This window comes from Erythranthe guttata, chromosome 10 (assembly GCF_056151865.1).
Source record: "Erythranthe guttata isolate IM_541 chromosome 10, IM_541, whole genome shotgun sequence".
Lineage (NCBI taxonomy): Eukaryota > Viridiplantae > Streptophyta > Magnoliopsida > Lamiales > Phrymaceae > Erythranthe > Erythranthe guttata.
Window position 1 is genome coordinate 4,841,001 of NC_142542.1, and position 16,931 is coordinate 4,857,931.

The window sequence follows — 16,931 nt, forward strand, 5'->3', positions numbered from 1 at the left end:
GTAACAATTGAGGAAAATATTAGTTTTACACTTGAGCATTGTAGACTTGTATGAATATATTGTATAGTATATGAGTATCATGTATGAAATTCAACATATTTATGGAATCTTGTATTCCAAACGCAACAATAATGCCCACCTACCTTAAAATAATCATCTAAAACATAATTTATGCATCTCCCGTACTTATTGATCATTAAAGCGTCAATGAAATTGGTACAATTCAGTTCATCAAAAAATATGGTACGGTTTGTTCATCAAGTAAGTACAATGAATACACATGTGAAGTACAAGTGATTCGTGACTATAGTACGCTTTGTTCACTGATAAAGTATATGTTTGTCATTCATATAGTATTGTTACAATCTATATATTATTGTGGGGCCAATGCATCCATATGATCGCATTTTAAGGCATAACTCTTCATTTTAAGACTATTAAGAATGAATAGACACAATTCTTCAGTTTATGGTAAGTTTTTCGTGAATACACATGTGAAGTACGCTTTGTTCATCAAGTAAGTACAAGTCTAGTGTTAACAAGGTATCTTCGAATAGACTAGAAAGTATTTGTTGCTCATTTTTATGGTACGCTTATATTCTTTATACAAACTAATTAATCGCAAAATAAAGTACCATGTGTTCAAAAGGTAAGTACATTTCATAGAAACATATAGTACAATGGATACAATGGAAAAGTACGAAGCGAGCTAATCAATAGTATTATTAGCTCTACAACAAAAGGACAGATTGTTTATGGCACAAAAACACATTCATTTGTTCATTAATTACAAAAAAAACACAAAAACCCCAAAACACTTCCAAGCGTATAGTATTTCCCCCAAACCAGAAGGCCCGATCTTTTACATTGTACGCTTGCATGAGAGACACAACCCTATGGAAGCTGTGGTTTATTTTAGGCATGTCCATGTAGTGATAGAAGGGATTTTTCTTCAGTACTTCATAATGTTGTTTCTTCATCACTTTTTTCACACCTTCCATGGTTGTTTGAAAAGCGATCGGTGAGCACCTGCAGCCTATTGATAGCTTGCTGCAATCTTCTTTTACATCAATTCCTGCAATTACATACACATAAAACTACAATTATAACAAATACAACATACTATAAAGTTCCACATGTCAATACCATCCAAAGTTACTAGTAATACCATTCAAAGGCACTAGTAATACTATTATGGCATATGACTTATACTACAAGACCATCAAATATTAGACTTCTAGTACCACATGTCAATACCATCCAAAGTCACTAGTAATACCATTCAAAGGCACTAGTAATACTATTGTGGCATATGACACATACTACAGAACCATCAAAGATTATACTTCCAGTACCCTGTGTTAATACCGTCTGAAGTCAAGAGCAATACCATTATTACATATGACATATCCCTTGTTGGGACTAAATGCTTTCGGGACAGTACTTCGAGTACCCTGTGTCAATACCATCTAAATGCACTATTAATACCATTACTGCGCATGACACATACCCAGTACGAAAACTACAATAAGCCTCTTTCCCATATCCTATATGAAACCCTTGTTAGGACTCAAAATGCTTTGGGGACATGCTAATGTCACCGAAGAATAATACCCATGAGGAAACTGTTACAAAATCATGAAATTCGACAACAAATAAATGATCTTTGCAAACCCAAACAACAGAAAAACAGATATTGGAACCGATTTAATGATTAGGGAAAACACCGAATAAAGTCGAGGCATAATACCCATGAGAGGATATGTTCAAAATCATGCAATTCTACAACAAATAAACCTTTTTGCAAGCTTAAGCAACACCCAAATGGGTCTGTTTCCAAGAAAATGAAAGAAAAAAAAAAATCAAACCTTGTTGTTTACCCTGCTTCACCATTGTCGAGAAATGGGTTTGTTTATTTTTAGTTTTCCTTTCGTTTTATAATTTTTCTGCGTTTTGTTGATTCTTCGTGCTTCGTTGTTTCCTCCTTCTTTGTTGTTTCTTTGTTCTTCGTTTCTTCTCTGTTTAGCTTCTTTCTTGTTGTTTGATTTTTGAAATGTAACGGGCAAAGGGCGTGTAACACAAACGGCGCGTTGGAGGTTGGAAATAAGTTATGTAAAATTAGTATAAAGTAAAGGGTATTTTAGTATTTGCACATTTTATTAGGGACTGAACTGCATGTTAGGCGCGTGAGTAGGGACTGAATTGCTTGGGGAAACTACCTAGGGACTGATCTGTGAGTTGAGTTTTGGATTAGGGATTTATCTATAGTTTCCCCTTAAATTAATTATATTGATGATGCTTATTCACGCACGTGGTTCATAATCATAATACATGCATGCATATACGTACTTGGGCGACCTATACTATAATCTTTAATACTTATGTAAAACTGTAATTGTATTATATATACATCATTAATATATAATCGGCTATACACGTGTATCGTCTCATACTTTGGCCTATAAATACGAGCATCTATTTGTTCTCAAAATCTCATCACTAATTAATCAATCTACCTTGTTTCTCTCTCTACATATATACTTCTTTCTCTCTCTCACACACACAACAATGTCTGGAAGTGCAGTTGCATTGGTGTCGAGGTACTCCAACAACAGCAACATTTCTAGAAGTGACTTCGAACCTGATTTTGTCTTTGGTGCTGCTACTTCTGCTTATCAGGTATATATTTTGGAGATATTTTTATTAAAATTATATATAAATTAAATATATTGTACTAAATTAAATACTGTCTAGCTAAACTATTGATTTTTTTTTTTATTAATTTTAATTTGTTGATTTTGTGATTTCAGATAGAAGGTGGTTATAAGGAGGCTGGTAAAGCCTTTAGTATTTGGGACACTTTCAGCATAACCAAACCTGGTATTATTACATACATACGTCACCAACCACAGTCAGACACGTGTTACATTACAATAAAGAAATAATTATTTATTTTTTTGTATTTATTTGTCTAATGTTGATTATTGTATGGAAATGGCAGCTAAAATATCTGATGGTAGTAATGGCTGCCTTGCTATTGACCACTACAATAAATTCAAGGTATTGTTTCACCACCTCATTGCTAGATACATAAATAAATAAAGAAGTCTACATTACATGTTATATCGAAAATTCGTATACTTTAATTATTTTTATCTCCGAGTAATTTATGGATCTAACTGGACACGATCGATATATAATGAAAAGTACGCAACTTCACCACGAAAACTAAATTTATTTGCAGGAGGATATTGATTTGATGAAAAAGTTAGGCTTGGGTGCTTACAGGTTATCACTTGCATGGACCAGAATATTGCCAGGTATATATATATATATATATATATATATATATATATATATATATATATATATATATATATATATATATATAGAGTGGCGGAGCCACGTTGAAGGGTGGGTGGGCTGAAGCCCACCCTGATTATTTTTTTATGGAATATTTTAATGCTAATTATGTTTAGTTATTATGTTTTATACACAATCCTAATCTATTTTAATTAGCCCACCCAATAGATTTGTAATATAGTTTAAAGAGCTCTAATAATTATATTTTGGACAATATACAATTTAATATATATAATTTAATTAAAATATACAAATTTCTATTTATTTTGCTCTATATTTTTTTAAAAAACTCTTAAAAAAATTCAGGGCTCTATCTCCGAACCCCGTAAAATTTTAGCCCACCCTCACCGCAAATCTTGGCTCCGCCACTATATATATATATATATATATATATATATATATATATATATATAAAAGTAAAATAAAACTTAAGATAAAAAAAACAATATATTATGTTAATTAATCGCCTCACGAGCATTAATCGATCATTGGTAATTTAGGTGGGAGATTGAGCGCCGGGGTTAATAGAGAAGGCGTCAAGTTTTATAATGATATCATTAACTATTCACTCTCCAAAGGTAATTGCATAATTAACTTAGTAAACAAACACACACACATATATATATATATATATATATATATATATATATATATATATATATATATATATATATATATATATAGATATGATATGATATGATATGATATGATTTATAATGTACAATAATTGTTTGTATGTGTCATGTGTGTATAGGAATTCAGCCGTATGTAACAATCTTCCATTGGGATACTCCCACTTTCTTGCAAGAGGAATACGGTGGCTTTGCTAGCCCAAAAATAGTGTAAGTATAGCTCAACATTAATATAATTAATTAATTTTTATTAATCACATTTATAATAATGAGATGATCACTAATTAAAATGTGTGTACATTCGTATATACTACCTCCATTCCATTTTAATTGTCTTTCTAGAGAATTTTTTTCATTTCAAAATAATTGTCACTTTAGGATTCCAATAAAGTATTTCTTGTATTTTCTCAGCTATGCCCTTATTACTGTGAAGAAAATTAATGGTTAAACATTTAATAAAAATGATTTTTTAGTCATTTTACTATGATTTTTCTAGAATCAATGCACATTTATTTGTTTTCTTAATATGAGTGAATTAGCCCAAAAAGACAATTAAAATGGAATGGAGGGAGTAATTAATAATAACGAACGACGACGACAGGCAAGATTTTGCGGAGTATGCAGAAGTGTGCTTCTTCGAGTTCGGCGACCGCGTGAAGCATTGGATCACGATAAACGAGTCGTGGACGTACACTCACCATGGTTACATAAGTGGAGACTTCCCACCTAACCATGGTTCGTATTCAACCAGCGGAGGCCCGGGCGAAGCAACTAATAATGGTGCTCCAAAGCACAAAACGACTCACCGAAGTGGAAGTGGAGTTGACCAAACTGTCAGCCCTCTTTCGAACCCTGGAACCGAACCCTACGAAGTTGCGCATAATTTGATTCTTGCTCATGCAGCCGCTGTCGAAATATACCGACGAGACTATCAGGTTATCTAACTAACTAACTCTTAACTAATTAATATTTCCTTCTTAATTATGTAATTATTTAATTTTATTTTTCTTTTGCAGGAGGCCCAAAAAGGTATAATAGGTGTTACAAATGTTTCAAAGTGGTTTCTACCACTAGAGGACACTGAAGAAGATAAAGCAGCTGCTTCAAGAGCTGTTGATTTTATGTGGGGATGGTAATATAATTAATTAATTAATATTTCAGAATAAAGTATACTAAATAATTAATAATTAAAGAAATTATATATGATGAATTAATTTCAAAATTGTTGATTTTGTTTTATTTTCAGGTTTATGGCACCTATAGTGAGGGGTGATTACCCCTCTGTGATGAGAGAGAGAGTGGGTGACCGGCTACCGGTATTTACACCTGAGGAAACAAAGATGGTAAAAGGAAGTTATGATTTTATTGGATTGAATTATTACACAACTAATTATGCCTCCAATAAACCTACCCCAATTGGTACACCACCAACTTATTGGACAGATCAAGAAGTTGAATTGCACAGTAAGTATTATTAATTTATTTTAAGGGTAAATTACAACCACATCCCTGGGGTATGGTTAAATTACGAAAAAACTCCTTATGTTTAGGTAATTACAACCACTCCCTCAACTATAAATCTTCTTACACGTCCACCTAGATTATTTTGAATATTCTCCAATTTGTACCCGTTTTACCTTATTCGAGCCCCACATTTTGAAGCAAGTTGATCGTAAGATGTGTTTTTTGGCTTATATATATATCAAATTGTGGTGCATCAGAAACTGCATTTTTGCACAAAAAGAGTACAAACTAGAGAACATTCAACGTAATCTGGAAGATTATGTTGAATTTGAAATCATAAGATTGGACGTGTAAGACGATTCATAGTTGAGGGGAGAGTTGTAATTATCCAAATATGAGGGATTGTTTCGTAATTTGACCATATCTCTGGAGTGGTTGTAATTTACCCTTTATTTTAACTTAATTTAATTTGCAATATACTTTATCTTTTTTCTTGTTTTAGATTTTTGTAATAATTATGAGCTTTTTTGTTTTGTTTTATGTTTTTTTCTAGCTAAACGAAATGGGATGCCAATTGGTGAGCAGGTATATATATCATTTATTAAGGGGTATATTTTTTTATATATTAATTAATTACAAATTATATAGGGGGGTATGTTAAATTAATTAGTAAAATGTTATATAGAAATTAACTAATTGCTAAAATATCGTTGCCCTCCTTCATTAGGGTGGTTCGGAATGGTTGTTTGTTGTCCCGGAAGGATTCTACGCGCTTATAGTGCACACGTACGAAGTGTATGACGATCCATTGATTTACATTACGGAGAACGGTAATTAATTAAATACACAACATCGAATTGAAAGGGGGAAAAAAGAGTATTACATGTTTTATAAGAGTTGTTTAATTACCATTTTTTCTATGTAGGTTATTGTGAAATAAATAATAAGAGCTTAACAATTACACAAGCTCGTGTTGATAAGCCAAGGATCAAATATCATCAGGATCATTTTGCCGCAATGAAGGAAGCCATTGCGTAAGTCGTCTCTTTATCTTTTTCGAACCATATATTATATAATCTTACAAGAAATATTATTTATTTTTTCTAATGGGGTTTGGATCTATTCGTTTTTCCAGTGAGGGTGCAAGGGTTAAGGGATATTTTGTGTGGTCGTTGCTTGATAATTACGAATGGGCCGAAGGATACACGGTTCGATTTGGGATGATTTACGTTGACTACGGGAATGGATTAACAAGGTACCCGAAAAACTCGGCTATATGGTTTATGAATTTCTTGAGCGGAAAGACAATGTTATTTGACAAGGCCGCCAAGCAAGTTGAACAAATTGAAAATGGGGCCGCCGAGCAAGTTGAACTAATTGAAAACGGGAATGGCAAGGCCGCCGAGCAAGTCGAACAAATTGAAAATGGGAACAACATTAATCCAGCGAAAAGGCCAAGAATGGATTAAGTGTATGCGGAGATTACTCGTGTTTGCAATGGTGAAGACTCGTACTTTTTCACGAATAAACATGTTTTGATTCCTTTCTTCAGCTTTTTTTTTTTTTTTTTTTTTTGAATTTCCGATTATGTTTTGAATAAGAAATAACTCATGTTATGTTTGTTGTATTCGAATAAGCTGTTTCAGTGGCGCGTGTAATCTGTACCCTTTCACGTTCGATTTTCTATGGAATTTTGATATGAATTTTTCACTTTCTATTAAGTATATGAATCGATTTTCATCTATACTTGCCTCCAAAATTTATGTTAGCGATATATAATACAACTACTAATCTAACTGCACAAATTACGGCACATTTATAGTGCATCCCGTGCTATATTCAATGGCTAGTTCATTACAACAAATTCAACAACGTAACGGTGTCCATTTTCAGATCGTGCGGTTCTTCTTCTCTGCAGAATAAACACTTGATAGTCCGTATTCAACAAACACTTATAAAAAGTTTGGAAAGTACAACTTCTTCATGTACATAGAGAAGCCAACGTGATAGCGGACCATCTTGCAAATCCGGCGTTTGATCAGAATGACAGAGTACTTTGATTCGAGGTCCTTTTCTTCAACGCGGTTAATTATTTTTCGAGTAATTGCCCATAAAAGCAGTGGGCCAAACTCCAAGCCCCAAAATATAACTCCCACACAGCCGAATTATTCAAATATAGCAGATTGAATTTCCCAACACAGAATAAATTTACTTGCTGACGTGGAATTGGATTTTTTTTTTGGATTAATCTACGGACAGATGTCAAGCGACAAATCATTTTAAAAAATATAGAATTTTGTATATATGTATATAATAACATTGTATCTACTCATTAATTATAATTTAAAACATGTATATTATGTACATCTAAACGATTCTTAGCCGTTAGATGCATAAGTACTCCAATCCAAGGGTCATTTAGATACTGCACCGGGTTAAATACACCGGGTGAATTTTAACTATTGATGTAGTGATTGGTTAAATAACTTTTCACTAAACAAACATACACATGGGTGTGTCTGTAATTAGGTGTTAATCAACGGTTAATAATTGCTCTATATATTTCACTAAGTTTAGCATCAAATAAATATTCTACGTGCGCAAGTTCCCCTAAAATTGCTATTTATGCAAGAGAAAATTATTGTTAAAAAAATGCAAACGCTTATGCAATTATGTTAGTAACGCAATATTAGTAACAACTATATACTCTATGTATGATAAAAAAAAAATTACCGATGCGAAAGAAACAAATCGGAAAAATACTTTTTTATTGAATGTGTTCGTTCATTTTGACTACTTTATATATTTTCTGATAGTAATTTCGACTACACCTTCCTGGAGTTCATTCTCCGGAAAAATACATTTAAATTATTCTGGTGTATATGATGTACCAGCCTCATTGGGAAACTTCAACTTTCAAAAGAAAAAAAAACCTATGCAATTTTTTTTCATTTTTCAACTCAAGGTAAGACGGAGAATATTATCGAACCTTAACGAAAATCGATCTGAAGAAACTCACATGAAAAGAAGAGAGCGAAATGCATGTAGCTGAAGACAACTTGCTGGAAAATACGGAGAGGTTTTGCCAGCTGAATTAATATTATTTCCGGCAAGTCATCCCCTCCCAATTTACATAATTATTAAAAAAATTAAAAAAAAAAAAGAACAAAAAATTAAAAATTAAAAAAAATTCAAGACAACGTGAAACCATAGTCCACGACGATGGCCACAATTTTTTTTTATTTATTTATTTATTTTTAATAATTATTTAAACTGGTGTTTTTTTGTGTAATTTTCGAACATAGATCAAACGATGTTAAGGTCATAGGTGTGAAAACTAACGACGAGCGCCACATTGAGACAATTTTTCAAATAAATGGGGGCAAATCGATGCAATTGAGAGTAGAAGGGGCTAAAGTGATATCGAGCCAAAGTACAAGGGGGCAAATCGATACAATTGAGAGTAGAAGGGGGTAAAGTGATATCGAACCAGAGTATAAGGGGGTAAATCGATGCAATTGAAAGTAGAAGATGGTAAAGTGATATCGAGCCAAAATACAAGGGGGTAAAGTATTGGAATTTACCCTATATAATATACATGTTATATGTAATGTATAATTATATACACATGCATATATATATATATATATATATATATATATATATATATATATATATATATATATATATATATATATATATATACACACACACACTAGTGATGGAGTTCATGAGTTCATGAGTAGCTCAAGCTCGCCAAAACAATCAAATTCGTCTTGTTACACCCATAGACAGTACAATTATAACCATATATATATACATATTGTTTGCTTTCAAAATAAGGAAACGATAAACAACGGTACGGTACGGTGAAAGTATCATCATACGAAGAAATGAATATTATTTTATTCGAGTAATTATATTGTTTTCTCCATTATATATTAACATTATTGAATAAAAACAAGAATGAAATAATCAGAATGAAAACAACATGTTAATCTTTTCGAGAGTAGATTAATCACACACATGACACATCCATGTATAACTAATCAGGCGTAACATTTACCTCCCCCTTAATCACGAGATCGATCTATATGCATGTACACGCGTATGGCATGTGATATCGACTAAACAAACACGTGCAAAGTCTCATACTTTGGCCCTATAAATTAAATATGAGCACGTATTTGTTCTCAAATCTCATCACTACTAATAATCAGTCTACCTACCTACCTACCTACCTTGTTTCTCTCTCTCTCTAAAAACCCACAGACACACACAATGGCAGGCAGTGACAACAGCAATATTTCTAGACATGACTTTGGCAGTGATTTTGTCTTTGGCGCTGCTACTTCTGCTTATCAGGTCTTTATATATATATTATATATATATATATAATATATATATATATATATATATATATATATATATATATTTGGTGATATTGTTGTTAAAATATTTCAGATAGAAGGTGGTTATAAGGAGGATGGTAAAGCGTTTAGTATTTGGGACACCTTCAGCATAACCAAACCTGGTACTAATACATTCATATATACGTCAATCAACCACACTCAGACACGTGTTACATTACAATATTAAAAATTAATTAATCCTTTATTTAGTAAAGATCAACTGTGTACTAATTAATTAATACATATTTTATTTTGTATTCAGTTGTCTAATGTTAACTATGTGTGTATGGAAATGGCAGCTAAAATATCCGATGGTAGCAATGGCTGCCTTGCTATTGACCACTACAATAAATTCAAGGTAATTAATTTTTCACCGGCCACCTCATTAATAATTTTTTTTTTTAAAAAAATTCTTAATAGTTTTATTAATTACATATTTTTATCTCCTAACTATAATTGGTGTAATTGGTGTGCAGGAGGATATTGATTTGATGAAAAAGTTAGGGTTAGATGCTTACAGGTTTTCAATTGCATGGACCAGAATATTACCAGGTGATCGAATATTCTAATTCTTAAAATAGTAACACTAAAAGAATATTCTGTTAAATAATCATCTCATGAGTGTTAATTAATTGTACTTTAGGCGGGAGATTGAGTGGCGGCGTTAACAGAGAAGGCGTCAAGTTCTATAATAATGTCATTGACTATGCACTCTCCAAAGGTCAATTACATAATTAATTTTTTAAACACACACACACACACACATAAATATATATGATTTACTCCATAATGTATACACACAATATTTTGTATGTATGTGTGTGTAGGAATTCAGCCGTATGTAACAATCTTCCATTGGGATACTCCCACTTTCTTGCAAGAGGAGTACGGTGGCTTTGCAAGCCCAAAAATAGTGTAAGCATAGCTCAATATTAATGCTAATTAATCACATTTATAATAATGAGATCACTAATTAAAATGTGTGTACATTCGTATATAATTAATAATAACGAACAACGACGACGACAGGCAAGATTTTGCGGAGTATGCAGAAGTGTGCTTCTTCGAGTTCGGGGACCGTGTGAAGCACTGGATCACGATAAACGAGTCGTGGACGTACACTCACCACGGTTACATAAGTGGAGACTTCCCACCTAACCATGGTTCGTATTCAACCGGAGCTGAATCAACTAATGGTGCTCCAACTATTCAAAAGAAAATTCACCGATGTGGAAGTGGAGTCGTCGACCAAACCGTTAACTCTCTTTCGAACCCAGGAACTGAACCCTACGAAGTCGCTCATAATTTGATTCTTGCTCATGCAGCCGCTGTTGAAGTATACCGACGAGACTATCAGGTTATCTATATTTATTTTAACTTTATTAATTATGTATATATCTATTTTTTATTTTTCATTTTAATTTTAATACAGGAGGCCCAAAAAGGAATAATAGGTGTTACCAATGTTTCAAAGTGGTTTACACCACTAAAGGATACTAAAGAAGATATAAAAGCTGCTGCAAGAGCCGTTGATTTTATGTGGGGATGGTAATAATTAATTCATTCATTAATATTTCAGAATAAAGTATACTAAATAATTAATAATAAACAAAATATATATAAATGATGAATTAATTTCAAAATTGTTGAATTTGTTTAATTTAAAGGTTTATAGCACCAATAGTGAGGGGTGATTACCCCCCAGTGATGAGAGAGAGAGTGGGTGACCGGCTACCGGTATTTACACCTGAGGAAACAAAGATGGTAAAAGGAAGCTATGATTTTATTGGATTGAATTATTACACAACTAATTATGCCTCCAATAAACCTACCCCACCTGGTACACCACCAACTTATTGGACTGATCAAGAAGTTGAATTGCACAGTAAGTATTATTAATTTATTTTAATTTGCTATATAAAATATTTATATTTTTCTTGTTTTATAACATGTTGTAATAATTATGAGCTTTGTTTTTTGTTAAATGTTTTCTTTTTTTTAGCTAAAAGATGTGGGGTTCCAATTGGTGATCAGGTATATATATATTACTAAGGGGTTTTCTGTAGCAATTATTTACAAATTATATAAGGCTGTGTTAAATAAATAAATAAATTACTATATAGAAATTAATTTCTAAATTAAAATATCGTTGTACTTCTTTATTAGGGTGGTTCGGAATGGCTGTTCGTTGTCCCTAAGGGATTCTATGAGCTTTTAGTGCACACGTATAAAGTGTATGACAATCCGTTGATTTACGTTACGGAGAACGGTAATTAATTATAATTTTTTATACGTAAAGTATATTTGAAAAAAAATAAAACTATATTTTTTTGTTAGAACTATTAATCGCATTTTTTTCCCAATGTAGGTTATTGTGAAAAAAATAATAAGAGCTTAACAATTACCGAAGCTCGTGTTGATAAGCCAAGGATCAAATATCATCAAGATCATTTCGCCGCGATGAAAGATGCCATTACGTAAGTCGCTAATCTTTTTCGAACCATATACATAAATCTTAAAAGGAAAAAAAATATATTCTTTTTTTCTTCTCCTAATCAGGTTTGGATGTATTCGTTTCTTTCAGTGTGGGTGCAAGGGTTAAGGGATACTTTGTGTGGTCGTTACTTGACAATTACGAATGGGCAGAAGGATATACGGTTCGATTCGGGATGATTTACGTTGACTACGGGAATGGACTAACGAGGTACCCAAAGAGCTCGGCTATATATGGTTTATGAATTTCTTGAGTAGAAAAACACTTTTATACGACAAGAGACAAGTTGAAGAAAAAATCGAAAGCGTTAACAAAAATCCAGCGAAAAGGCCAAGACAAGGTTAAGTCGTGTATGTGGAGATGTCGCGCTTGTAATCGTGAATACTCGTACTTCTTCATGAATAAACGTGTTTTGATTCCTTTTTTTTTTTTTTTTTTTTAATTTTCTAATTATGTTTGAATAAGAAAGAAGTCATGTAACATGTTTCACTTTCAATTTTCTCTGGAATTTGGATATGAATTTTTAATGTCACTGATTTCTTTTATGTATTATCATATGGTGTGTGTGGTATTAAATTCATCGTCACTAAAAAAGTTAAAAATTAAAAATTCATTGAATTTGTTATCGGTTGAGTGGAATTTTAAAATTTTATAACTCCCTATTTTAATTATTTTTTGAGTAATTGCCAATGAAATCAATGGGCCAAACTGCAAGGCCCAAAATAAAACTTCCCTACATAGCCGAATTATTCAAATATAGCAGATTTATTTTCCCAACCCAACATAAATTTACATGCTGACGTGGAATTGGAAGTAATTTATTTTTTTTAATTAATAAAGCAGTTTATCTTCATGTCCTTTTTGTTTTGGCCAAATGTGCCCCCAAAGGCCATCTATAGAAAATGTCTATTTTGACCTTATATAAATTTATTTTGAGATGTTTTTAATTTTTTGGCTTAATCTACGAACAGAAGTTTAGCAACAAATCATTTCAAAAAATATAGAAATTTTGTGATTATGTATTTAAAAACATTGTATCTACTCAATAACTATAATTTAAAAATGTATATTTGTACATCTAAACAATTCTTAGCCGTTAGATCGATGCATAATCACCGCACATCTTGGCTCAACATGCATAAGTACTGCAAGGGTCGTCATTGATATGTCATTGAGATGCTGCACCCGGTTAAATACATCGGGTGGATTGGAACGATTAATGTGGTGATTGTGTGTGTGATTATGTGTAGATGATATACGGTTAATAATCGTTCGACAAGTTTCACTGAATGTAGCACCAAAAAAATCTAACTGCGCAAGTTCCCCTAAAATTGCTATATATATGCAAGAGAAAATTATTGTTTAAAAACTGCATGCTTACCTATGCAAAAAAACGATTAGGAAAACTATTCCAAAAAAAACAAACGAATCGGAAAAAAATTCTTTTTATTGAACATGTTCATTCATTTTGACTAATTTATATATTTTCTGATAGTAATTTGGACTCCACCTTCCCGGAGTTCATTCTCCGGGGAACTACATTTAAATTATTCCGATGTATATGCATTTTTTTTTTCATTTTTCAACTTAAGGTAAGGAGAATATTATATCGAAGCTTAACGAAAATCGATCTGTAGAAACTCACATGAAAAGAAGAGAGCGAAATGTAGCCGAAGACAACTTGCCGGAAAATAGGGAGAGGTTTTGGCGCCGGAATTAATAAATATTATTTCCGGCAAGTCATCCTTGGCTGCAGTGCTCACTCTGCTTATCCATGGGAGTCTCTTAGATCATGGGAATATACCGAATCTATGTATGCCTACATTATTGCTCAAAATTAATTAACCATATATATATATATATATATATATATATATATATATATATATATATATAAAAGTTCATTTTGCAAGTGAATATAATGCATATATTCGCATTAATTATCCCCATGTGCAATATTAGAGCTAGGTACAGAAGAAGAATATATATGGCTGAGGAAGAAAGCAAAAAATCACAGCAATTATGATTTTCTTTTTTTTGCAGTTCCTATCTTGAAAATCATAGCTGCCTGCCTACGTGGCGTTTTGGGGGGTGGGGGGGGGGGGGTTGCCCCATGCTTGCAACTTGGTATTTATGCAATTTTGGAGTCAAACAGCCACTTGTGCATGTTCTTGCAGATCAAATTCTTTTACTTACCTGTAATATATATATATATATATATATATATATATATATATATATATATATATATATATATATATATATATATATATATATATATATATATATATATATATATAATACAGTCATTAGTTCAAGGGCAACACTATCAAGGCAATGGCGGCCATTTAATTTTGAGCTAGCAAATAAATTAATACTTAAGAAGTATGTATACACACAATTGTTATTATAATTAATATTTGTATGGATATGGAAAACCAAAAGAAAAGAACAACAAACAAAACAATATAATAAGATCAACAAGATTATAAACAGAAGGCCTAGACCAAACCCTATCTATGATAACTTGCATTGCAGATCAATCATTTCATATTCTTATGTATATATATGCTCGATTACGTATGATATATATATATAGATAGATATAGATCGGTCGGGCCTTACATGAGAAGAAGAGAGCAAACTGTAGCCAAGAACAACTTGCCGATATATCAGATCGTTTAAATTAATATAGCTAGCAAGATCATCGATCGGCAAGTCATCCTTGGCTGCAAACCGCTCTCTTCACCTCTTCATGCAAGACTCCTTCAACACAAAAACACACACACACACACACACTTGCATGTGTATATATATATCTATATATTCCACGATTGATGCATGGGTTTATATAGGCACATAAATCATCAAGTGGAATAAAAAATATATGGGTCATACTCATAAATATTCTTTTTTTTTTTTGGTCAACTTTCTAAAAGAAGAATCTATTGAGTTGGCCATGCATGAATGCATGTAATTAATAATAAAATATTAGAAATTATTAGAGGGGTATATATATATAATAATAAAATGATTCGGATTGTGATATATGATGCCATTTTGGAAACAAGCGAAATTTACCAAATATGGATAATCTGACTTTTTTGTGTGCGTCAATAAATGTTGTAGGGGGGGACAACGACGATCCAACGGTGGAGATTCAATATGCTTCAATTCTTCAGAATTGGGAGTGGGAATAGAATACGTACACCGACTATTGGAAAGATAAATTATTAATTCATAAACAATTCAATCGGAGAATAGTGCATTTAATTAATGGGATGGTCAAGCTTGAGAAAAATAAAATAAAATAAAATCATATTGTAACAATGGGATCATATAATTACAATGCATTAAAATTCAATTTCTTATATGGTAGTTGATGGGTGTCTTTTGGCCACCATATACAAACGTATCAGGGTCGGTATTAAGGCCCATTTGGTTGATAAGATAAGATTAATTAAGATAAGATTAAATAGTTTAATGAAACTCAATTATTTGATTGGAGCTTGCGACGTTCAACGAAAAAAACACACTAGAATATAATGCAAGATAAGGCAAGATTATATTATTTTGGCGGGTCGACCCCACAATTTATCTTATCTTATCAACCAAATGGGCCTTAATACATAATTTTGGTGGGCTGATGGGCTTTTGGGCCAAAGAGAGAGATTGGTTGATGGGCTTTGGGCCTCATCTCTGGCCCGTTTGAGGCATCATTTGGACTCATTTAAAACATAATTTTATGGTTTTGGTGGTCTTGCAATCTTTCAACCTAGTTTTTCACTTCCCTCATTCCAAAATGTCTGCCCATAATTTGTTCCTTAACAAATATCCAAATGCCAATTTTACCGATCATTAAAACCCTTTTCATCATTCTTCAAACAAGGAAAAAAAAATATTCATTTAAATCACAATTTGTAATAAAACTCCTCCTCCACAACTAGTCCTGGTCCTTCGTACAACATTTCCGTGCACTTTCTCGTGCACTTTCCGTGCCACTTTCTCGTGCCGTGCACTTTCTGTGCCACTTTCTCGTGCACTTTCCGTGCCACTTTTCTCGTGCACTTTCTCAAAAGCCACATGCTGTTAGAGATCACCAACAAACACGTCCCCACATCGGTCAGCACGGCGGCCCACACGAGGGGTGGCCCGCAATACCGAGCCCGATAATGGCGATCTTTGTCGAGATCGATATTACAACATTTACTATTATTTTTAATTTTAAATATGTTGCAGCAATAGTAGTGATATCGGCATCTTTGGCGATAGTTCCTTTCTTATTACATGTACAAGACACGAAAAAATGGTACCATTTGGCTCTCGTAGTACTCGTGAGCGGTTGCCCGTGTTCGCTTCTTCTTTCGACACCTGTCACGATGTTCTGTGCATTGTCGAAGGCGGCAGGTGATGGTGTTCTGTTCAAAGGAGCCGAGCATCTCGCGACGCTTGCTCGTATTAAAATAATGACATTCGATGAAACGGGGACCATCATTAGGGGGGAATTCGCCGTGTTGTTTTTCAAGGATTTCAAGCATCGAAAGCAAATCGAGCCAATCGAGCCAG

The 16,931-nt window shown here is 32.7% G+C and overlaps 1 protein-coding gene and 1 pseudogene across 2 annotated transcripts; both read left to right on the forward strand.

The window, feature by feature from the left end:
• The first annotated feature begins 2,496 nt into the window (after positions 1-2,496).
• On the forward strand, positions 2,497-7,099 carry LOC148767336 (oleuropein beta-glucosidase-like). Its single transcript, XM_088823702.1, has 13 exons — positions 2,497-2,679; positions 2,811-2,880; positions 3,002-3,060; positions 3,245-3,320; positions 3,864-3,941; positions 4,118-4,205; positions 4,597-4,930; positions 5,012-5,127; positions 5,242-5,459; positions 6,013-6,044; positions 6,187-6,289; positions 6,385-6,493; positions 6,595-7,099. Exons 1-13 carry the CDS (start codon positions 2,569-2,571, stop codon positions 6,926-6,928), a joined length of 1,728 nt encoding a protein of 575 aa, XP_088679828.1. The 5' UTR covers positions 2,497-2,568; the 3' UTR covers positions 6,929-7,099.
• Positions 7,100-9,648: 2,549 nt separating this feature from the next.
• Positions 9,649-12,897, forward strand: LOC105970794 (raucaffricine-O-beta-D-glucosidase-like; annotated as a pseudogene). The gene is made up of 13 exons (XR_016033735.1): positions 9,649-9,824; positions 9,924-9,993; positions 10,171-10,229; positions 10,348-10,423; positions 10,515-10,592; positions 10,699-10,786; positions 10,901-11,228; positions 11,304-11,419; positions 11,539-11,756; positions 11,874-11,905; positions 12,038-12,140; positions 12,240-12,348; positions 12,456-12,897. The product of XR_016033735.1 is annotated as a raucaffricine-O-beta-D-glucosidase-like (transcript).
• Positions 12,898-16,931: the final 4,034 nt, after the last annotated feature.